We start from the raw sequence: 24,634 nt of genomic DNA, 5'->3' as shown, positions 1-24,634 counted from the left end.
AGCAGCAGATTAGCGCTATCCTGGGGCACGACAGAGATATTCTGTGTGAGGATGTTCGGAGCATGGTTGGGAAGATCAGCAAGCGCAGGAGCCTATTGAACATTGGTCACAAATGAATAAGAAAAGCAGCAACATCACATTATACAAAAACTGGAAATTAAACTGTTCTGTTCCATCAGCACTGAAGTGGATGGCAGCACCTGTAAATGTGACTTCACCAAACAGGGGATTTCATCCCAAAAACTTCTGCAAATTTTCTGACAATGGAATAAAGTTCAAACTCCCTAACTCAACATCCAAAGCTGTAGGAGTTCAAGAAACACCCTGATGAAATGGACTTAAAAACATTAAGGAGGGGGCCCTGAGTGACTCAATCAGTTAAGCATTTGCCTTTGGCTCAGGTCATGGTCCTGGGGTCCTGGGATCACGTCCCGCATCGGCTCCCTGCTTGGCAAGGAGTCTGCTTCTCGCTCTGCCCCCCCCCACCCGTCCGTGCTCTCTCTCACGTAAATTAATCTTAAAAAAAAAAAACAAAAAAACACCCCAACATTAAGGAAAAGGCTTTTCGCTGAGTTAACATGGCTGTGGCCGGTGAACAGCTAGGACCCGATGAGGAAAGGAGGCGAGGCTTTTCCGAGGCTTTGCCCGTGATCCCTTACCGAGGGCACTCCAGACAGTTCTGGGAGTGGCTGTCGGTTTGCAGGAACCCCGGATGTGGGGTGGCATCACTCTCAACCAGTTTCAAGCCAGCGAAACCTGAAGCGGACCCTGTGGAAAATGCAGCTGTTGCCCCAGAGTTCACCAACCAACCCCCGCAGTCTGGAGCTCTCAGGTGTGGCCAGGAGAGAGCGGGCTTGGGGGACAGTGTGGCCCCCCCATGAGTTCTGGCACAGGCTGCGAGTTGTAAGGACTCAGCCTCATGTAGAAGCCCTTCTTGAGCATCGCAATGGCTAGGTTGTGGTTTCAGCATCCCCTTGGGAATGGGCTATTAAAAAGCGCCTTTACAGCACCAAAAATGCACCGGCGGAGCGATGCTTAGGGGCAGGAATCAACATCACGGTCTACCAATCCACTCCTTGGGAGGCAGCCTCACACTCCAGGACTGCAGAGTGCCATGATAGAAGGGGGCTGAGTGCTGCAGAAGCCTCCGAGAATCTATGAATCAAACAGGAGCATTGTTCCCAGCGTGTGAATATAAAGCCCTGAGCTGTTGCTCTGTGCTTCAGAAGAGAGCTTCTGGAAGAACAGCCAGCTTGCAAGTTTTGTACAATCATGTAACAGTGAAATGTTACTACTAGTGAAGGTCATCCCCTCCTCCCGTGTGTGTATGTTGGTGGGGCAGTGGCTTAATCAAGGGCTAGATTCTTCCCCTCTCTTGAACAGGAGGGAAGTATCTGAGAAAAGCTATTGCTTTTGAAGGACAAATTAAATGTTTATAAGAATAAACGCATATTATGAAGACTTTCTGGTTACATGAAATCTTCGCCTTTGAGCTCTCTGTAGCAAGAGCACACATAGGAGGGGTGGCTGGGTGGCTCAGTCGTTGAGTGTCTGCCTTCAGCTCAGGTCAGGATCCCGGGGTCCTGGGATCGAGCCCCGCATCAGGCTCCCTGCTCAGCGGGAAGCCTGCTTCTCCCTCTCCCTCTCCCACTGCCCCTGCTGGTGTTCCCTCTCTTGCTTTGTCTCTGTCCAATAAATAAATAAAATCTTTAAAAAAAATAAAAAAATAAAGAGTACACAGAGGAGGTTTGTGCAAGCTACTTGTTACCATATTCAGCTCATAGAGGTTTATCTCAATAAATGAGAGCTGTTGCTACTCAAATAAACAAACAAACAAATCAGCTCTCAGGTCAGGAAATCTCAAGGCAGGGTGGCTTCTGTGTCAGTAGATCCAGTACCATAAGGATGTCATCCTGGGCCCAGGTATATACTGTTTCTCCGCTTTACTGGCCACAGCATATAGCTCTTCCAAAGCCTGGAGACCCATATGGTTCAACGATGACAGCCAGTACTCAAGGCTACTGAAAATTAGAAATATGGCTTCTTCTGGGTTTCTACAAAGGAGGCCCCTCCTTTCTCAAGAGTCTTGAGCAAATCTCTCCTTGGCCTCACTGGCTCAAACTGGAAAATCACCCTGGCAAGGTAGATGGGATTACTCTTGAACTAGGAAAACGTGGCTGGGTGGCGCTTTGTAAAACCCAACAGCTCAGAGCAAAACATGGGGCCATTTCTGTAAGTGCAGAGTAACTAACTGTACGTCAGTGCCAAAGTTAGAATCTCACCTTTGCAACCTCCCTGAAGTCTCTTGACCCCATGCTTCCTTGGCTGGGGCAACTCAACACAAGGGGTTGCCTCAAGGAGGTGGTGGCTAACAGGTCTAGAAGAGCTGGAGGACTGAAAATGAGGATGTTCCAGACTCCAGGGCCATCACAGGACAGATTAACACTAAGTGTAGCTTCCACCCACCCTTGTGGGTGACTGTATGAGACTAGGCATCATTTCTCTGATCCTTAATACAGGACTCAGATCAACTTAGAAGCCTACATAAACCCGGGGCCATGGGGCCACGCTTGCTGCAAATAAGCCTCGTGAGAGGTGGTGCCTTACATTCCCACCCAAGCCTCTGGCTAGTCTTTACAAAAAGGCACCAGCAAACTCCAAGTACCCCTCCTGGCCACCCAGAAGCCTTTCCCGGTAAGTCAGGATAGGCTCAGAAGGCTCCAGCTGTTCTACAGGGCTAAAGGAGACGTCCCAGATGCGGCAAAGCTGCCATCTCCAGGGGAAGGCAGCCCCACTGGCAGGGGTATAACTAAAGGCAGGGAAATGGATACAGTCAAATAAGGGATGCAGTCTGTAGACAGCTTAAAAATAACAAAACTGACTACATCTGCTTTTTATCCTTGCCACTTGCTATTAGCAGTGATAAAATATCCCACCCCACCGGAGACTGGAGACCACTTAAGGTTTTCCACCTTATCTGCTAATACCTTTGCAGGTAACTGAAACAAAGTACTCCACAGCCATTCAAGGAAGGCCATCTTTCCTCCCTCTCTGATCCCCAGTCCTGCCAATTCAGCTACATTGCTATGTTTATCTACAAACTTCTCTCCCCTATGAACCCCAAGAGGCCTAACCAGATATCCAAAAAGCTGGGAGGACCAGGGGTGGGGGTGCTTGCTAGCTGTGTGGCCCTGCGCAAGTAACTATCTCTTTGAACTTGCTTCCTCATAAGTAAAATGGGAATTATCACAGCATCTATTTCCTAGAATTATAAAAGATTTTATCTATTCATTTGAGAAGGAAAGAGGGAGAGGGAGCGAGAATCTGAAGCAGACTTTGCACCCAGTGCAGAGCCCAACATGGAGCCTGACCCATGACCGTGAAATCATGACCTGAGTCGAAACCAAGAGCCAGACACCCAACCAACTAAGCCACCCAGGCGCCCCTAGTTCCTCGAATTATTTTGTGGATTAAGTGAGAATGCTACAAAAACATGAAGGACCGTCTGGCACACAAACAGGATTCATATTTTTACCTACTCGTAGGTTATGAGAATTGAAAGCTACCAGCACACACTCTACTTTTTCCACCCGACTCCAGTTCCAGTGTCTAATTTGAGAAATGAGCTCATCTTACATTAAATGTGAATTATTTTCTTCACACAAATTATTTGCATGCCTACAATAACTGGAGTTGTTTTCTCACAGGTCATATATAATTTTTCTGTAAGAGACTTCAGTTTAAGAAAAGCAAATCCTTCACCTCCAAGGTTTAGGGCCCAAGTAGAATGCAAAGATGGTGGTCAAGAGAGGATTACTAACCAATTAATTCCAGTTCATGCCTTAAGTATCCAACATGAAGATTTAATCGGAATGTATAGTCTATTGACATTTAACAAGATTACTGATATGTTTGGGCACAAGTCTACCATCTTCCTCTTGGTTTTCTATTTGTCTCTTCAATCCTTTATTCTCCATTTCCCGTCTTTTTTTGGATTAGACTAATTCTTAGTAATCCATTTGAATTTTTCAAGTGGTAGAGATCCTTAACTAATTACAGTCTCTCTTGAGTTAGTATTACACTTTAGAAATAATGTAAAAGCTTACAACGGTATAATTCCATCTGTTTTTAATCCCCCTCCTTTAATTGCTGTCATTTATTTTAGTTCTCCACATGTTAACTCTCGGCATCTGTATCACTCGGTAAGCATTTAGCACAGGCAAAGTTGTCAAGTAACTTTTTATGCTCATGTTCTCATGTAAGCCCTTGAAGAGGACAGGAACATGGTTTATATACATATACACACATTCCTACACACTTTTTTTCAGCACCTACCTCATAAGCCTGTAATGTTTTGCTGATGAAGGTTTATAGATGTCAAAGTGGAATAAAGCAGCAGGAGTCAATCATAGCACCTTACTCCTCTTTCTCGTGGACTCTGTGGCATAGAAGATGTTACCCTTTTCCCCCCCTTTCTTTTTAAATTCTTAGAAGTCATCTTATAAAAACCACTTCCTAAAAAAAAAAAAAAGATCCTGAGGTTTTATGAAAAGGTATACTTCCCTTCAGCTCATGGAACTTACTGTGATTTCTCTCCATCAGTTTTATGACCTGTAATTTAAAAGGTTCAGCATCTGGCAAATTTCCTTCTCCGGGTTTACAGAGAATTCAGGTTATTTCCTGGTTCTCCTCTGCCTTCAACCCCTATTCTTGTTGTCACTGGTTCTCCTTATAGATTGACAATCATTATAAAGACACAGATATTAAAAACTGATTATCCCGTAGATATGAATCTGCTTATACATATGAAAAACATAATACAAAATTAACAAGGAACAGTTACTTACATTAGGGAGGGAGGCAATAGGATGGAGTAAGAAAGGAGCTACACTTCTTTGAATATACCATGTTTTTACAAATGTGACTTTAGAACCACGTAAAATGCTTTTCATAACATAAGATTAAATATAAAAATGTAACCCCTAAAAATCAAAGATAAAATTAAACATATGAACCTCAAAGGTAATCTACAAGGTAACATAACTACTAAAGAACTATTCCAAGTGACTTGGAAGTTCTGTGATTTAAATATATGTCCTTACTAGGATATACCCTAAGGACAAAACCAAAAGCAAAGCTGAAAAAGTATTTTAAACTGTTTTTAATAATCACATTGTTGCTTATGGTCTTAGGTATTTTTTTTTTATATACATAAAGCAAGCTACAGATAAGCAATTTTGATAGCTGAATCCTTGAGAATTATAATACATAAGACAAATAAAATCTAGATTTAAGACAGAAGAGATAAAAACCTGAATGTCCTGAATTTGAACCAGAAGTGTATTGATAGCGATGCACTTTATCGTAAACACAAAACATACATTTCCAAGTTCTGTCCACTGAAAAGCAACAACCAAAACAGAAGCAATGACCATCCTAAGGAGCCACTATTTCTTAAAGAAATGGCTGACTTCAGGTCTAAGGCAGAAAGCGTTCAAGACGAGCCTGCAAAAGCTCTATATATGGAGAGCAAGGAACCCATGAAAATTACTAGTGTCAGGTCAAAAAGAATGAGGAGTAATACAAAAAAGGCCAAAACTATGACAATTTGAGCATCAATAAGGCTACTGCTGTAAAGGTTTACAACCTCCAATGTTAAAATTCATGAGTTTAAGTTAATACTTAAATAAAAAGAATTTGCCATAGTCAGTGGGTGCCAAAACAACTCATTTTGAAAAAATGGTAAGTAAAGGAAAAGCATCAAATACTTAAGCCTTTCTTAAACAAAGGATACCACTGAGTAACCAAAGAGCAGATGAGAGAAGTTTCTCTTTTCAGGGAAGTATTCCAGCTTTTACAAGGAGAAATATACAAATTAAAATACCACCATTTTGCAACCCCCAATGAATAAATACACATCTAAGCTTTAAGCATCAACTTCTACTAAAATCCCGAAGAAAACAATCAGATACTTTCTGACTGATGATCAGGAAGACCACATCACCATCTGAAGCAGTCTTGACAAAAAGAAAGAGAACCAAATTCTGATCACATTTCCATATTCAACTACAAATTCAGAAGATATCAGAGGACAGAGGAATATGCTAAAATTATACTACTGCTGCTGCTACTACTACTACTACTACTACTACTACTACTACTACTACGGGGTTGCAATCAACAAAACCCCAACTGTGAGGAACGCTTTCAGCAGTGCTTCTCAAACCATATGATCAATCAGCTTGTTTTTCCTTTCCTTTTTTCCCCTAATTTTGAATCCATCACAGATTATTATTTTGTAAAACAGAAATAAGTGCAGAAATTTAAAACCCCATTTTTAAATTAGCATATCCAACAAAAAGATATAAAGTCACTGTCAAATTGCAATAAGGTTTCAGGCCACTCAACTTCTGTACTTAAGTCAACACGAAGTTACGTACTTTGTGGACCAGCATCAGATTCCAAGACATTTTGAGCAGCATGGATTTTTAGGACCAAATATTTCATTTCTTCATCTGAATTCCAAGAGAAGAACATCTTTACATTAAAAATAATTAAAAAGACCTATCAAACTAGTCACAATGTATGACTTTATTCAGATCTCTTCAGTAAAACAATAAAAATCACTTAATGAAACATTAGAAAATTTGAACTGGATTTAAATAAGGAATGTTTTTAACGATGTTATTACATTAAAAAGAATCCTCATCTTTTAGGAATACAATGAGATGTGTATGGGTAAAATGACATGCTGAAATTTCCTTTAAAATACATGAGAAGTAAGGGTGGAAACATATATATTTGGCTTTGAATTGGTAATTGTTTAAACTACATAATTAGTATATATGGGTAAGTTATCCTCTTCAATATGCTTGGTATTTTCCACAATCGAATATTAAAATAAAAATTTAAGGTTTTTAAAACCTGTTTTTGTTTTTTTAAGAATTCAAAAGGAGTTTTGGAGAGGCAGCAAATTTTCATAGCATTCTGCACCAGAAAGGGTAGTAAAACCTTAAAACTTTTATTAGAGATAATGTTGAATGTGATCGTTTATTCTTTGGTGTCTAGATGATGACAGAAACTTAAAAACTGTTATACCCTTAACCAACCAGTAAGCAAACTGCTATGTATATGATATTCCATATGTGTAGTGTGAATAAAGGAAGGAGGTATTTCAAGGTTTTCTGGAAAAAGTGTGGAACAATTCTAAAATTATATGTAAAGAGTCTATGTTTATTTTTAGAAAAACACAAAAATTTTTTGTATTTGGAGCCCTAGGATAAATTCCCAGTCCTCCATACAGGAACATTATTTACTATGTATAGCCAATCATCAACACCTGTCACTAAAACAAAAATCACCCCTACCACTTTTATGCTTTAGCAGTTCCTTTTATTCTAATATAGAATTCCAATTTCCACATAAGTAATTTGAAAGAAATAAGAGTTTCATACATTTTTTTAAAGATTTTTTAAAAATCTATTTGAGAGAGCGAGAGCATGAGCTGGGGGGAGGGGCAGAGGGAGAGGGAAAAGCAGACTCCCCACTGAGCAGGGAGCCCTATGCAGGGCTTGATCCCCAGATCCCGAGATCATGACCTGAGCCAAAGGCAGACGCTTAACCAACTGAGCCACCCGGGTGCCCCTCACATTTAAATTTTTAAGATTAAATTCCAAGGTTGGTCCAGACAAGATTAAAGCTCATATGGTCTCTGGCTTTAAAAGCTTCCGCCTAAGGAAAAGATTCCTTAAAAAGTAAGATTCTTAGTCTGACTATGCTGCCTTAGCTGGCTGGGACCTTATTCTCCAAGCTTTTACTAGCTCTTCTCCCTCTTATTACCTCACTCAGGTTTTTTTTTTTTTTTTTTTTTTTTTTAAGATTCATTTACTTGAGAGAGCACACACAAGAAAGCGGGGTGGGGCGGGGGCAGAGAGGGAGAGAATCTTAAGAGTGCGATCTGAGCCAAAACCAAGAGTCGGATGCATAACCAACTGTGCCACCCAGGCGCCCCTCACCTATAAGGTTTTAATTACAATAGATTCTCAGACTCTCGGCATTCACAAGCCATCCCCCTCCCCACCCACCCCACTCCTCAGTCTATGGCATATAGCCATTTGTCATTTTGCTCTGGCTGTAGCTAAGCCTGAACTGAGTGTGCAGTGAGTTTGGTGGGCAATAACAAGAAGTTGCTGATTTTTGTTCTTCACTCCACTCTTGCTCACTGTGAGGTAATGTGCTATGATAGGAGTAAGAGATCTAAAAAAGTAGTCGTTTTTCATTTCCTTCCATTCACTCTCTCGTATTAACTGGTAATACTCTAATCTTGGAAAAGCTGAGAAATCTGATATTAAAGCAATTCAAAGTCAGGAGGCCTATGTCTGAAGCATGCCTAATCTCAAAATTTACAGTACAGGGCTGTGTCCTGCACCCAACAAGCCACTGAATTATTTTTTTGCACCTTTACAACTTTTTACAAACACATTAAATAATAATTTAAATGGTTTAAAAGCAACTGTAGGAGTCCACAGGAAGTAAAGGCTGCTTTGTCTTTGTAGTTTTTTAAGCTAATACTAAATGACTTGCTAGAAGCTACCTCAAATGGATCCCGGCAGAAACAGATGTTACCACGAGGAGAAAAAAGATCTTCCTAATACACTGAAAACATCAAGCAGTTTTACTCAAACCTACCTGGGTCAATTATACATAATCTGATTTTATCCAGAAAAACAAGGAGTTTTAAGAAATCTTTAACCTGTATATGAATGGTAGAAGCAAAGTAAAACCCTGCTCTGCTATGACTTCCAGTAATACATGAAGAATCCCTAAACATCCCAAGTCACAGGGGTTTCCTGTCTGAAATCAGAGGCAAGCAAGTCTTTAATAAATCAGCCACAAACACAAGACGGTATTTTAAATATACAGTAGGAACATTTATTTTAACACTTCTAAAAGATATTTCTCCATGCCTGATGATTTGATATAAAAATCAAACCCATCATACTTTCCCCGTCAGTCTTTCCACATCAAGGGCAATCAGAAATTTGTACAACATGAATATTTGTTTCTGAAACAAAAATTACAAATTTAGTGATAACAAAAATACACAAATCAACTGGACCCTAAACGAATTTCTAATGAAGTCTTTCCCCTTTCCCCCAATCACCTAGAACTTCTTTCTTCAGCCTCATTCTGCTCCTTTTCCTTTCTTTGCTTGGCCATGAACTTCTGTTAAAAGCAATTTGCGATATGAAATATTAGGTGTTGCTCTGCTGTGTGTGAAAACATATCTAATATATTTCCCTGACTTTACAATTTAAAAGAGCCTGACCCTACAAAATAAAGATTAGAAACACAGTGCCTTACATTAACATTCTCTCCTTCCATTCACCAGTCATCTGGTATTTATGATACACCAGGCATTATGCTTGGTGCTTGGGGATTCAGTGGTCAACAAGATAGGTAAGGCCCTTTACCTCATGGAGCTTACATTCTAGTGGGGGAAGAGAAACAATAAAAGAATAAATAATTAAGACAAATTTTGGTGCTGGTAAGCACTGTAAAGGAAAAGAAATACAATAAGGTAAGTGACTGAGGGGTGGGAGGGAGTTTTGTCATTTTAGCTAGGTCTTTCTTAAGCAAAAGCCTTTCTGGGAAGCTGGTATTTGAGCCCAGACTTAGCTAAAAGTAGGAAGAGGCAGCTATCCAAGTGGAATTGGGAGAGGGCAAAGGAACAGGGATATAAAGGTGCAAAAGCAGCAAACGGGCCTTTTTTATGTACGAAACAAAAAACTGAGAGCACCAGAAAAACTGAAACATTGTAAGCAATAACAGTGAGGCCAGAGAACCAGAAAGGAATCATCAGATCATGTAGGGCTTTACAGACCTACAAGAAGTAGTTTGGGTATTATTCCAAATGTAATACAAAGCCAGTGGAAATTTTAAATGGTAAAATGACATGATAAAGTTAAGAGCACAGATAGTACAGCATAATGGTTAAGGGTTTGAGGCTAGAAATAAAACAGAGCTAGGTTAAAATCCTAGGTCTGCCACTGACCAGCTATGTGACCTTGGGATTAGATACCTGGGTTTAGATACTCTTTAAATCTGTTTTCCTCACCTTTAAAATTGGAATGATTAAAAAAATAATAATAATAAAAAATAAAACTGGAAATGATAGCATCTACCTCATAATGTTGATGGGGGGATTAAATAAACTTTCAGCAAATAACAACTCAATAAATGTCAATTGAGTGTCGGTGCCACAAATTCAATTTAGAAGATATATAAAACAACTCTCAAACATTCAGGAGGAATCAGAACCACGGCTTCAACTATGGCTAAAGAAGCACTTGCTAAAGATGAATACAACTTAAAAGGGGGGGTGAGGGGTTGTCATTAAATCACCTTAGGAAGTGGATTATATAAAGTTAAGCAGATTCTGACTAGACAATTCACAAATTTTAATATGCTACATGTCCATCACTCTGCAAGAGCCATCAGAATACATGGTTTCCGACACTTCAATGGAGAGTTAAAGGGTCTAGTGATCTGCAGACTCTACCCTGGGGAATGCTGCCAGAGGAAAAGGAATAAAGACTAGAAGCTCCTGGCAAGATACGGCCAAGACTGTACTTCTGAACTGTAGAGGAATAAACTGGCACAGATCTTTAAAGTTCTCCCGAAGGGAAGAATATACATTCTGGGTGAACACTTAAGTAGTTTGATTATAATACCACCTGAAGAATTTTATGAGATGTTAAGAAAAAAAAACTTACCTCTGTATTTTGCTTATGACGTGTACTCTTGCAGTGATTTGTCATTGCTTTTTCACCTGAGTAGAAGAGGGAACAAATTGGACAGAAGAATCCAGCCTTCGGTACAAGAAAGTCTAAATCTAGAGGAAAGGAAGAAAGAGGGGGAAGAGAAAGGAGGAAAATTAATATCTATAGCTGTGTTAATCAATTTATCTAAACATGACAAACATGCTAATCATAGTATATACTTACATACAAACATATATACTTATCTAGGGATCAACAGCAATTAAGCCTTTAATCACAAAACCGAGGCCTTTATTTTTTTTTTATTTTTAAAGATTTTATTTATTTATTTGATGGAGAGACAGCCAGCAAGAGAGGGAACACAAGCAGGGGGAGTGGGAGAGGAAGAAGCAGGCTCCCAGTGGAGGAGCCTGATGTGGGGCTCCATCCCAGGACCCCGGGATCATGCCCTGAGCCGAAGGTAGACGCTTAACGACTGCGCCACCCAGGCGCCCCCGAGACCTTTATTTTTGAACAAATTCTATAATATTCCAGAGCCTCCGGATACCATAAAATTTCTTCAAAATAGCAATTTGTTGAAAAAGAATCTAATGGTGTTTTTGAAATGAACGTCTTTGGAGTCCCATTAAAATAAAAGAAGAAAAAAAAGAGGCAGAACGATGGGCAAGTGTTTGCCTGAGAAATATGCTGAGTAAACAGATATGGTGCTCCTTTAGCTCATTTTAGCTGGCTGCTAGCTAAGCTTTTCAGCATGTTTACTTTCCTGAAATTTCTGCCTGGACAAGTATAACTTAGTTCTTACCACAGCAGCAAAGAAAGTACCAGGAATAAAAGAAAAAAGTCTAGACTTTTAAAGGAAAAAAAAAAAAAAATCCTTGCTAGGTAAAAAAACACAGGACTAATAAACTGTTTTCAGAAATGCCAATAGTCATCCAAACAAGAGAATACTTACTACGGTACTCAATTTTTATTTCATATGGATAAGGGAAAATGTCATGTTTACTTTACCTTCAGGGACATCAGGTACCACTGATCTCCCTAAAGAAGAGTCCTCAATCTTCTTACGTTTTCGTGCTGGTTCTGAATCCTTTAATCCGGATTCCTCATCAACTAAAATCATTAAATTTTTCACGGAAAAGAAGTTATTCAAAATAGATTTACAGCCTGTAAAGCTGACACCAGATAATCCCTGCCTTCAAATTTTAATTTACGGCTCATCTCTCCAAGTAAACCTTCCTTGGCTAATCCCACTGGACCACTCTTACAAGATTCTCTGATGTTAGGAATAAATGGACTAAAGCCAATAGCGTATTTTATTTATATATTGTTCTCGGAAGAATTTAAAGAGTAATGGAAGAAGTTCAAGTTCTGTAATTACTGTCAGGAGCTAACTAGCGTATGTAAAGGGCTGGTGTGGGAAAGAGTGTGGATTGAGGAGGAAAGGACATGGGCAGAAAATAATTCTCATGCCCTGTACTGAGGCCCTCCCAATCAAAAAAAAACTCAGCCTAAACTGAGAGAGAGCCCTGTCCAACAGAATCACAAGTGACATCACAAATGTTCAAGTGCAGCAAAGTAAATAACATTTAAGAAACATTCAGTTTTGGCAGACTGTGCATAATAAGATCTTGGGGAAGACAAGAACAGACACTGGCTCCAAGCAATCCTGGTGATCCTCAGTAGCTGCAATACCTTACTATTACATGGTAGCTGACAAGTCCCTTTCACATCTATATCCTTCATTCAGCTTTTATCTCATGTGAGAGAGGCAGGTCAAATAATCATTATCCTTATTACTTCATAGATGGAGAAAGCGAAACCAAGACATAAAAAACTGGTATGCCCAAGGCTGCAAGGCTTTTAAAGTGACTAAGGCTAAAACCAAAGTTTGTGACTTCAAGTTCAGTGCTCTCTCCATGCAACAAATCTGAGGGGGTGGACAGGAACCATGAAATCATTATTTATTCCTCTCTTATTTCTTGTGTTTTATTTTTTTACTGTTCATCAAGTCCTAAAGAGTTGATTAAAAAAAGGTTATCTCCCTTTTCTTGACTTGATTAAAATAGCCTCTGGTCTCTTCCTACAAAAGTTTATTCCCTCACCAGAATTAACTAATAAACTTTCTCAAACATATTTGCTCCTGCCACTCCAAAGGGATGTTTATGTTTTAATAATAAATACATATTATATATAATCATACAATATTTATTTAAATAGATTAAGACAAATATTTTAGGTTTAAAATTGTTTAGAAAATTACTTTTTCTTCAGGTAGGTCCTTTTGTTGACCATATTGTCCATTAACAGAAATAAACAGTTATATAAGCAGTTAAGTCACTTTTCTCTATTGTTCAGTTGAGATGAGGCAGTTCTAAGAAAGCTGGTAGCTGCGAACAGAAAACCTGGGGGGAAACACCCTCATGAAATCACGACAGGAGCCATTTGTCAGATTATTAAACCACTACCTATGGCTTGGTATCAAGGAGAGGTTATGGAGAAGAACAGACAGAGAAGGAGAGTACCCACTTGGCCATGGGAGACAGCTTCAAGAAAGAACACATGATCAAGTAACACATAATGTAGAGAAGTCAAGAAAGACTGAATCAGGAAGGAAAAAAACTTAATAAATCAAGTTGGACAAGAATCCACGGGGGTTTTCTTTATCAACATAAATTTCAGGAAGGTGGTTTAGAAAGAAGCCAAAATACATTCAGTTCACTGAGATGAAGAAGTGAAAATAGGTGATTCCTTCCATATACTCTGCCCTGAAAGGAAAGAGAAAAGATGGGAGCCAGAAGGATTCCAAGGTTAAGGGCATGGTTTTTTAATGGGACAGACTTGCCCATATTTTGTATGTGAGATGCCAAGGAAGATAAAACACAAGCTGGCAGAGTGGAGATCTTGTATTTGCTCTGATAAATGGAAATGAAAGCAAGGTTATCCAGGGAGGAATGAGCTGGGTAAAGCAGTATGTGATACAGAGGGGGAAAAGACTTATATTACACCTGGTTAGGAAATGGGAAAGGAGGGAGGCCTATAAGATTGTGGAGCAGCACTGAAGGCCCAGCTGAGATCAGAGTCAATGAACCTGGACTGAATCACAGTTGGTAGCTTTTCTTTAGAGAAGACAGGATAGAACAGCAAGAGCGCAAGGAGGGTATATCAAAGAGAATGAACAAAGGATCCCTTGTAGTGCTGTTTAAGTCCTCCTAAGTAGTTGATTTTTTGCTTTAACTCTCTGAATCAGTTAATCTGAGATCTGGAACTGTGTGCTTTTCTTCCTAACCTTTTATTAATTTTGCTATGAATATAATGGACATAATGACAAATATTTGTTGAGGGACTAGAGTACTCTCCCTTACTAGACACTGGTCCATATTTGTTTCAAAATAAATTTTATCAAAGTTAAGACATCTTGTTTAATCCATTGGCGGCCTGCATGGCAACCTCCACAAAGCAAGGGATCTGGGTCCACAAATAAGAGCTGGTTAAGCAATGATTTCTACTTGCTGGTACAACTTGGTCAGAATCATCTTTCGTGTATATCATTTCCACAAATTTGTCATGTTCTATTGTCACATTCTATCACAAAAGGGATTGCTTATTATTCTGTTATCCCATTCCATTATGTTCCATTAAATCTAAATTACAAAGACCAAAATCTTTATCCAGATAAGGCTGCTTTCCCCACCCCCACCCCGGCCCCCACCCCCACTCTATTTTCAGTTTTTCTTCTTAGAATGTAGACCTTTGGAACTTCAACCACTACCTTGTGTTGTGTTACTCTCTACTCTCCTCCCCACTTCCATCAATCCTGCTTTACCTTCACTAATTTGGAAGGCCTCTTCACCTTTCATTGGATCTTTCGCAACAGCTTTTTCCGATGGTGGCACTTTCCCAATTCTAACTCTCTTGGCTGGCGTTTTAGCTTTAAAGAGAAAGTCGAATTTACTGCTATAGCAACAGCATGCCATTCTTAGTTCAGAAATTATTGTGATCTCCCTAAAGTGAACCTATTTCTCTATACAATCAAAATATTACTTAAAAATGAAATGGCACCCTCACGAATTTTTCTAAATCCTAAATCTGAGGAAAAACTGGGAGGCAGTCTGGTATAATATCCTGCTACTAATCAAAAGCTGTGTTTTCCAGTAACACAAATATACCACTTTCATTCCAATTTGGGCACTGAAGTTTGCTTTCCAACTTTGTCATCTTTTTTTGAAGTATGACAACTCGGGACAAAGTCTGCTCTGTAACTAAAAGAAATCTGTAAACTTGTATATATTCCTTTGGAAAATATCACAGGCCATCACTATTTGTTGACTTCTTATATCAATCAATACAGGGACAATTATGAGTAATGTTGTAACATATATTTTTAAAATTTTAAATGTAATCCCCTCATAAAGCAGAAAAATTACCACTTCTAAGTATCTACCTGCTAAGTGTCTTTGAATCATGGTTTTCAGACCTTCTTCCATAACATTCTCACTTATTGAACCAACTTGGGAAAAGGCTTCAAGTTTCATCCTCCTTGTGTCCACAGCTCTTTTTTTTCTCTCCCCTCTTTTATCTGTGGGACGGTCATTTTTGCTTTGTACTAACTCAACTTTTAAATCATTGTCTCCATCTTCCTCCTCTCCAACTTCATCAACAGTAACAAAATTAAGCTCTTCTTTAAGGTTGTTAAAATCTGCCAGAGAGTCTTCATCCTCTTCAGTCACTTCATCCAAAGTCACTAAATGCAGATCACTGCTGTCATCCTGTATTTCATCTACAGTAACTAAAGTAGAAGGGTCTTCAGGCATCTGGGAAGAAATGAACCCAATGGGATCCCTTCCAGTATTTCCCTCATCTCCTTTAGTATGTAAAGTAGCAAAACTTAAGTCGGCCGACTCATTTAAAGGTAGCTCCTCAACTTCTCCAATTTCATCCACAGTTACCAAGCGTTCCTGTTTGAGGAGATCTCGCTCTTCAGCCACTGACAGTACAGTAACATCTTTAGGTTCACTGTGGGAAATGCAATCATCTTGATCAATTAACTCATCTAATGTAAGAAGTGAATTTGAATTTTTTACCATTTCTTCCATATTTATTTCTTCTTCATCAATTACTTCATCCACAGTGACGAGAGCTTGAGCTAGGTGTGCAGCTCCATCCTCTTCTTCCCCGATCTCATCCAATGTTACAAAAGATAATTCCCCCTCCACAACACGAGGGGCAGGATTTTTCCCCTTCTTCTTCTTTAAGTTAAGTTCAGAGGAAGGGTTATTTTTGAGAGCTTCTTTTCTTTTTCCCTTTAGTGGGTTTTGCTTGGCTTGAAAAGGATTTACTTCTTCTATAACCTCATCCACAGTGACAAATTCATCCAAATTAAATGGAAATAATGGTTCCTGTTGAAGAGATTAAAAAAAAAAAAAAAACCACAGAACCGTGAACAGAAGCACTTAACTGAGAACTGGTTAGGTTCCAAATAGTCCCAGCAAATGTGCATGAAATATCATCTGTGAGAATTTCAGTGCAAAGAAGTTTCCGATAGGCTGAGATAAATTATTTTTTAAGGTCCCACAAATGAATTAGCTCTAATTCACAAAGTAAACAATGCCAAAGGTAAAATTCTAACAATATCAACCTAATTCCATCTTTACTTAATTCTTTTTTTTAAAGATTTTATTTATTTGACAGAGAGAGAGAGACAGCCAGTGAGAGAGGGAACACAAGCAGGGGGAGTGGGAGAGGAAGAAGCAGGCTCCCAGCGGAGGAGCCTGATGCGGGACTCAATCCCATAACGCCAGGATCACACCCTGAGCCAAAGGCAGACGCTTAACGACTGAGCCACCCAGGTGCCCCCATCTTTACTTAATTCTAATTAACATTATGTTTCCTAATTTACAAGTTTTGAAATATGAAGCACAAAAATACTACATTTAAAGCATTTATCAATGTAAAGCATTTATCAAACTACAATGTAAAAAATTTATTGTTCCCTCTTAACTGATATCTAACAAGTGTTCTAGGAGACTTAATGGACTGCCAGAAGCACCTCAAATGTAGCTAGAAAGTAAACAGCTAACTAGATTACACCATTGACCAATTAAGATATACAACATTAATATAAAGTTTATATTTAGAGAAAGTTAAATGGAAAAATTCTTACTAAATAAGACTTAATGCCAAATATAACTGCACTTGAAAAAAAAAAACAGTATCTGTAATTTGAAAAAGGGTGCCAATACTAAGGAAAATAAATTCCCAGCAGGCCTCCGACAAATTTAGTATGCTATCAGTGATCAATTACTAGCATATATAATGACATCAGAACATATACCCAGTAATTTTGGGAGAAAGAAACTTGTAAGCATTTATACTATCAACTTATTAAGCCAACAGAAACATTATTCTTACTTATGCTTCTTAAACTATTAACATTTCTCCTCCATGCCAGGATAAAATGACCGAAAAAATATTCTATGAATGGAAAAACCTAAAATATCAAACAACAACAAAAATAACACGTTTGTTTGGCAGAACTTAGTACCAGGAAAGTAAATCTTAGAGCCCATCCAGTTAGGTTTAAATTGAGCCATCTCAAAAGGACCACCTGTTTGGAAGTTCCACAAAATTGCAAGGACTCTAGTCAAACACCAGTCTCCTTTAACACATATGGTTCTGTTGTGTTTATAACCTATTGCTCTCAACAGGAGCTTGGAGGGATTTTTCTACCTTTTTCTTCCCTTCCTGCCCCTGCACAACTTTTTGCCTGCACCATGCACACAAACAATTTAACCTAGCTCACGGTCAAAAAACAAATTGGTGGTAGGGTCAAAAATAAAATATCTCATTCCTGTCCCTTGCTCTGTTATTAAATTGATTATTACAGGAGAGACACTAGTTATAAGACAGATGAACTCTTCCATGGAAGGACAGAATAGAAGGCTTATTAGTATTAGTGAACTGTTTCTTACCTCTTTAGATTTGGAACTTCTACCAGTGGTGCTTTTAGGATTCTTAGTGTTTTGCCCAGCCAAAGTCTGAAATATTAAGTAAAAAATACAGAAAAAGAGAATTTACAACTATGTTATTAATGTTCTTTTTAAAAAAAGAATCCAAACACCAAACGATATCCAAACACATTCCATTATGAAAATAGTACCAGGTATACCACACTAAGTCAACAATCATTTTAACAACATAGGCATCATCTCTTAAGTTGTAGGTAAATTCAGTTTTACTGATCTTCTCTTCCCTATACCCACAGTGTCTAAGTTGGGCAATCAGTAAGCTGATAAAGGAAGCTTCAACTTAAAAGAGAAAACGGTTTCCCATTCAGAAGCACAATGGTAAATCACCTCAGGAAAGTCACTGCAGACTTTTTTTTTTTTAAACCACACTTGTATTTCTGACCACATTTTATCCAAAAAATGCTTTTCAAACCTGTTAATAACTTACAAACTTGAACTTATTATTCTAAATGTCTATTGGCTTAAATCAGTGGAATCATTAAGAGAAATGGGAGCTTGGGGGTGGAGTGAGGAGATGAAAGTACCAAACAAGATTACATCTCTTACTCCAAAGCTACAACAGCAGAGCTACTCATTTCAAAGACAACACTGAGCCATTCTTCCTACCCTCCTCACCTTATTGTTGCTGTCATGCCGTTTCATGACGGAAGGTCTAGCCTCAGTTTCCTGAGACTGTTTTGTAATATCCCTGTAATCCAGTTCCGAGTCCTTGCCTTGCAGGGCTGAGATTCTTCCACTGCCTCCTCTGGTAACACCGCTCTGGGTGGGTTTGAATTTATTGCTGCTTTCAGCCAAGCCTGATCTGGCACTTGTAGGTTTAAGGAGACCCAATTCCTTGGCTGAAAGTTTCTTTTCAGCATTTATTTGATCTCTGAGTACAGATTTCAGAAAACTTTTCTGGTTTTCAGATTTTGAAGCTGTAGCTTTTACCTTTGGAGAAGAGACCATACCAGCTTTGATGCCTGATTTAGTGCTAGATGTATTTGATACAGCCAACATACTAGTTTTACTAGTTTCATCAGGCTTATTGGCCTGACCCATTCCTTTATTTGGGCATGCCTTGGCCACAGCACTTTCTGCAGGCTTTTCTTTCACTGCTGTCACGATCTTTTCCAACTTCTCTGCAACCATTCTAGCATCATTCTTTTCAGCCTTTTCTGTTCCTATTTGCAGATCCATTCTGGTTTCCTTACTATTAAATTCATTTTCCTCCTTTTCATCCATGTTACTTTTGTCAGAAATTCCCTTTTTGCTCACTGCCTTCTCATCCCCAGTGGAAATTCCTGGTACCGGGGTCACAACACAAGTAGATGGTACTATTTCTGAAACAATTTCATGTTTGTCTACTTCAGCTACAGCTTCTATCATGGACTGTGTAATCCCAGAAAAGAAGTCTTCTGCTTCAGATGGAGATTCTTCTAGAATTCCTCTGATGTTCCTTTCTTCTATAAATGCAGTGTCAGATGTTGGTAATTCTGTTTCAGGGTTAATAATTTCTGCCTCTTCTTTCTCGAAGTCACTGGTATACACCTGCTGATTTAAAACACACTCCTCTACATTTTCAGTGAATAATTCAATACTGATTGGAGTGGATGTTACAAGAGGAATTTCCACTTTGACCTCTTCTCCTTGAGTTTCAACTTCCAACATTTCAATAGTAAAGTCAGAGTCACATAGTGCTTTTTCAGGTTCTTCCTCACAAGGTTCTTCCTGCTGTACAGAAGTTTCTGTTTCAACGTTGGGAACAGTTTCTTCTTCAACCTCACTAGGTTTAACAGAGAGACTATCAGCTGCTGTTTGCACCTCAATTTCATCAACTGGACTGTTTTTCAAGTCAGGGCTAAAAGTATTTAAAAACAAACAAAAAAAGAACACAAACAAAACACAAACAAAAATCAAACTATGATGAGAATTCAACCATTATAAATAATCCTGTTGATGCCAACTGTTAAGACTTCCTGATGCATTAGTAATAAGCACTAGGAAATCCAGCCAATCGGCATTAGAATGGTTAAGATGTTTTGACACAAATATGTAAGCAATATAAAATTTTGAAAGAGATCCTCCTCCATTGCACTGAAGATTTCTTTTTAGTTCAAAGGAAATAATGACAAAATTATGACCATTAATATAATCCTTATAACCAATTTTTCCTTGTGTCACATTTGCACTAGACATGAGGAGGCTGAACGTGAATCTGAGACATCGCAAATTATTAAGATCTTCCCAACAGAGGTTACTGAAATAATAAAATATGTGTATAGTTCTACAATAAAACTAATAATCCATGCATTGAAATTTAAAATTTTAAGTGAATCTTACCTAAAATGAACAGAAATAGAAACTGGTAGGGAGAAAAGGCTATACTCCTAACCATGTCAACTTTTTTTTTTTTAAGATGTGAGACAGACTTGTTTTTCCCGAGAACTGTATTTCTTGATAACAATACCTAAAAGAAAACTCTCTTTGGAAGTATCTTTTAAATACTCTTTTGGATTTACAGTTAGAGGCAAAACTGATAGAATCACCTTAACATAAGGTAGATGCCTTTGGCTACTTGAGTGAGAAGGTATATATTAAAGAAATCTTTCCGGTTACAGAGAATAAATAACTTAGAATTCCAATACATAATTTAAAGTTTCAAGTAAAATTATTCAGAAGAAATGAAGAAAATACATGGCAAGTACATACAACTGATCTCATTTCATTATGGTCTTCCTAAATCCAAGGTAAACAAAAGTGTGTGTGATTCAATAATTCAACTCATTTCATTGAGACAGAACAAACTGTTTTTATATTAATGTTCCATAGGTCAGAGGTTATCGTGAAGAATGACATGCAAAATCTTAGCTTCCAAAACCATGTCCAGCATGCTGTCAACACAAATCAAATTTAACAAATATATTCACTTATTAGACCAGAAGCAGCTTGTTAGAGGAAGACACCAGAAAGTGACGCCATATCAACACCTCATTGTAAAGAATATTGGTTTTTTTCCTCCTAGTTCTCAAGGAAGGAGGGGATGAAACATCCTTGATATGCTTCCCAAAGAGTGGCCATAATATCCTTTAGTTAATGCAAGGTGATGCGTATCTGTGTACCGAGATGTTTAGTATTTCAAAACTTTGAAAAAATCAAGTGCTACCATATCAGGGTCTAATCATTTGAACCAAAAAGGTGGTCTTCCCCGCCGAAGATGGTTAATTATTAAACTTCCAAAGAAACACCACTTGATAAAAAGTTATAGAGGCAAAGAGTTTGAGGAATTTATTTAAGTTCAACAGTAGGTAACCATACAGCTTAACTATACACTTATACTCATTTGTATAAGCTTCCTTTGTATGCTGAAAGGGTTTAAAACTTTTTATTCGAAATTATTCACATTCCTCATATTCAAAAATACCAATGGCTGATTTTAAGTGTTTCAAATTCTTAGAATGAGTCACAATAAAACATGCGGCCAAATACGACAAAGATAAGAAGTTCTGACATTCAGTTACAGCAGTTCTGTAAATAATATTTCTCAAATGCGAGCTTTCATTTTTGAATTATGAGACTTAACTTCCAACAAGGAATATTAAATTCAAATTCCTGCCTCATTACAGAACTGCACCATTAACCCTAAAGGCTTTGTAAGTTAGGGTTATACAAAAACACCAATCTACTCAGCTAGAAGGATAACAATGGAGATTTTGATTCCTGGCTCTAGGATATAGCAAGTCCCTCCCCTTTACCATATTTAAAGTTTGTCAATAGAAAAAGCGATTATCTTTTATACAAAATGAATCACTATGGAGTTCCATACTTCAAACAGAGCATGGACCTACTTGAAAAATAGCTTACTACAATGTTTGTGTGTTTCTGTCTTTTAAAATTACAGTGCTGGGGCGCCTGGGTGACTCAGTTGGTTGAGTGTCTGCCTTCGGCTCAGGTCATGATCCCGGAGTTCTGGGATCGAGCCCCACATCAGGCTCCCCGCTCAGTGGGGAGTGTACCTCTCCCTCTGTCCTTTACCCTCTTGTGCACTCTCTAGCTTAAATAAATAAAATCATAAATAAAAAATAAATAATAAATAAATAAATAAAATTACAGTGCTTTCCTCACAGAATTCATTTACCAAAAATTAATATCTAGTTTTCTGGCTAATATGGGGAAAAGTCTCCATGTTCATCAGGTTAGCCTGAAAAGTCCATCTGAGGTGTCAATTATGTAAAATTATTAACACCGGAGTCAAAAAAAACACCCAGTCTTTTAGATATCAAAGGAATACGCAGCCATATTTTGAGAAATGCACAAAAAAGAAATAGGGAAGGCATTCGGGATATAGATATCTAATTTCCACCCCTGACCCACTTCCATCCCTCCATAATAACAGGGTTTCAAAACTCAAAACAAGCTGGGTGTGAGAACAAAGGTTAACACCATATCCTACACTTTCTGAGAAACTTTAGACTGCAACTTAACAATACTGAAGATTAGTATTTATTTAAGAGGGCAACTGGGTACTTCTCAACATTGTTAATGGGTTGGTGAAAACTGCACCTAGGATTCTTATTTGTAGCGTTAATCACATGGTAAGTAAATACAGTTTACATGGGAGGGGATAAGAACAGGCAAAATGTAGAATATTATTAATATATCCATAGGAGATTTCCTTTAAATAGGAAATATATTTAAAGACTTTACACTAATTATAAACAAAAGCATCACATTCATGATGAATCAGCACCTGCAAGTGCTTCAAAAACAAAAACAACGAGCACCAGTATTTTCCCAGGATCAGTTTACTCCAATAAAGAAATGTGAGGTATTCAGGCCCCATCCTGCGTCTTTTTTCCTAACATCATATAAGTCAGAAAAAACTGACTGCAAAATGGAAATTATTAGTACTAGAATTTTAAAAATTAATTTTGTAAGATTACCATAATAGACAACTATCTGTAAACTCCTCAAGAAGAAATCTTTGACTAGAAAGTCAAGATAATGAGAGGAAAAAAATGACCAGAACACAGACAATAGCTGTTCTTGCAGACCTTAAACTATGTCAAATGAAATCTATAAAATGAGATTCATTTATAAAATCAATTTTTGAAAGAGCCTACTCACTTAGCCAGAGTTACTGTGGCCAAACCACAGGTCCATCTACGTTACATGTAGCATTACCAACTTATTGCCCTTCGTGGGCTTTTATAGCGAACAGTGCTGTTGGTATACTTCTTGGACATATGAACAGAATTGGTATGATGGTGTACAACGTAAAAAAAAGTCTGTGCTGGCATATACAGGAAATCTAATTGCTTAAAGTTACCACCATATTTTAAAACACTCTTAATCATCTTTATCATTTAAAAGCCTCATATAAGAATTACTAAGAAAAATCCATAAGACATCCTGATTTTCAGGCATCTTAAAATTAGTACATCAAATAAAACAAACTTTCCATATTTAAACACTTTCAAAATGCTCTTTCAAACTGATAAGCTCTTACTACATTGACTAACAAATAAGAGCAAATCACTTAGTATTAAAGAGGGAAAGGAATTCTAAACCAGTGATTCCCAATGAAGAGCAGTAAAAAGAAGGTTATTAATTGGTGGGGCAAAGCTGATTCATCATGAATGTGATGCTTTTGTTTATAATTGGTGTAAAGTCTTTAAATAAATTTCCTATTTAAAGGAAATCTCCTATGGATATATTAATAATATTCTACATTTTGCCTGTTCTCATCCCCTCCCATATAAACTTTCAGGACGAAAAAGTTACTAAGAAGAGGGTGTACTATACGTGGTCAGAACAAGACTGTGAGTCACTAGTTCGTGTATACATTGAAGAACAAGTTCCCATCTTTCATCCAAGCTTTCATACATTATTTTGCTTTATAAATATCCTTTCCCCCACTCCAGCTGTCTTCGGAAAGTAAATACATACTGAATACCTTCTTTTTGGTTTTATGTCCATGAAATTTTAAAAGATTATACAAAATGATTAAAATTTTATTACTGTGTTTAACTACTGTGGAACAGAAAAAACTAACAAGAATGTAATGCTGATAACGGAGTCGAGTTGTTCAAGAGTCTAGCAAAACATTTCATAAAGAAGTCATATTTATGTATTTAATTCAAACTGTGTTTACAAATTTAGTTTTTCTAAAAAATTAGTAAATATCTGAAAGAGACTAAAAAACCAAACAAAACGCTTGGTTGAACAGTCAAAAAAAAAAAAAAAACTCATAAACACGCGCACGCACACACACACACCCTCCATAACATTCATATATATATATATATATATATATATACACACACACACACACACACAAAATGGATATGAGAGCTACAAACACTTTGCTACAAGTGAACAATTATCATAAAATACAAAAACAAAATTCAGTAATTAAATACTATGCAAAAATGTTAGCCAACTTAAAGCAACATACCTTTCTTTTCCTAGTTCTGGGTCTTTGTCAGCTTGAGCCTGTAACACAATTCCATTATTTCATTAGAGACTATTTTACTGGATTTTAAATATTTAACCCATCAATGCAATGTTTTCAGTTCTTAAAATCTAAGCTAAAAAAACAAGACCACATCTTAAAAATATATCAAAACAGTTTTTAGTGTCCACATAACTATCAGGTTCTAAAATTATTTTCTCGTTAGATAAAGAGCCCTAGTTAGGTGATAGAGAATAACTGACACACAGCAATTAATGAGAAAAAAGTCTCCTTAACATTGATAAAAATAAGAAACTCTTTGGACGCCTGGGTAGCACAGCTGCTTGAGCATCCGACTCTTGGTTTTGGCTCAGGTCATGATCTCAGGGTCCTGA

At 37.8% G+C, this 24,634-nt stretch overlaps 1 protein-coding gene and 1 pseudogene across 20 annotated transcripts in view; one reads left to right on the top strand and one right to left on the bottom strand.

Annotated features, from left to right (window-relative positions):
• Positions 1–24,634, bottom strand: part of ZNF638 (zinc finger protein 638) — a 142,442-nt gene that overhangs the window by 10,006 nt on the left and 107,802 nt on the right. For 9 of the 20 annotated variants that reach the window (XM_044392386.3, XM_048222696.2, XM_057309174.1 and 6 more), the window contains 9 exons: positions 24,243–24,280; positions 18,422–19,646; positions 17,750–17,815; positions 15,223–16,177; positions 14,605–14,709; positions 11,790–11,891; positions 10,776–10,894; positions 9,164–9,225; positions 8,909–9,064 (listed from right to left, as the gene is read on the bottom strand). In XM_044392386.3, the coding sequence (XP_044248321.1) occupies positions 9,034–9,064; positions 9,164–9,225; positions 10,776–10,894; positions 11,790–11,891; positions 14,605–14,709; positions 15,223–16,177; positions 17,750–17,815; positions 18,422–19,646; positions 24,243–24,280 (2,703 nt within the window). In that variant the 3' untranslated portion in view covers positions 8,909–9,033. Of the gene's footprint in view, positions 1–8,908; positions 9,491–10,775; positions 10,895–11,789; positions 11,892–14,604; positions 14,710–15,222; positions 16,178–17,749; positions 17,816–18,421; positions 19,647–24,242; positions 24,281–24,634 lie in introns of those variants that run through there. The other 11 variants (XM_026483241.4, XM_048222695.2, XM_048222702.2 and 8 more) reach the window with 5 other exon arrangements.
• Positions 575–1,192, top strand: LOC113244144 (39S ribosomal protein L18, mitochondrial-like; annotated as a pseudogene).

This window comes from Ursus arctos, unplaced genomic scaffold (assembly GCF_023065955.2).
Source record: "Ursus arctos isolate Adak ecotype North America unplaced genomic scaffold, UrsArc2.0 scaffold_8, whole genome shotgun sequence".
Classification (NCBI taxonomy): Eukaryota; Metazoa; Chordata; class Mammalia; order Carnivora; family Ursidae; genus Ursus; species Ursus arctos.
Note: the sequence above shows the minus strand (reverse complement) of the source record. Positions and strands in the feature narration are given on the sequence as shown.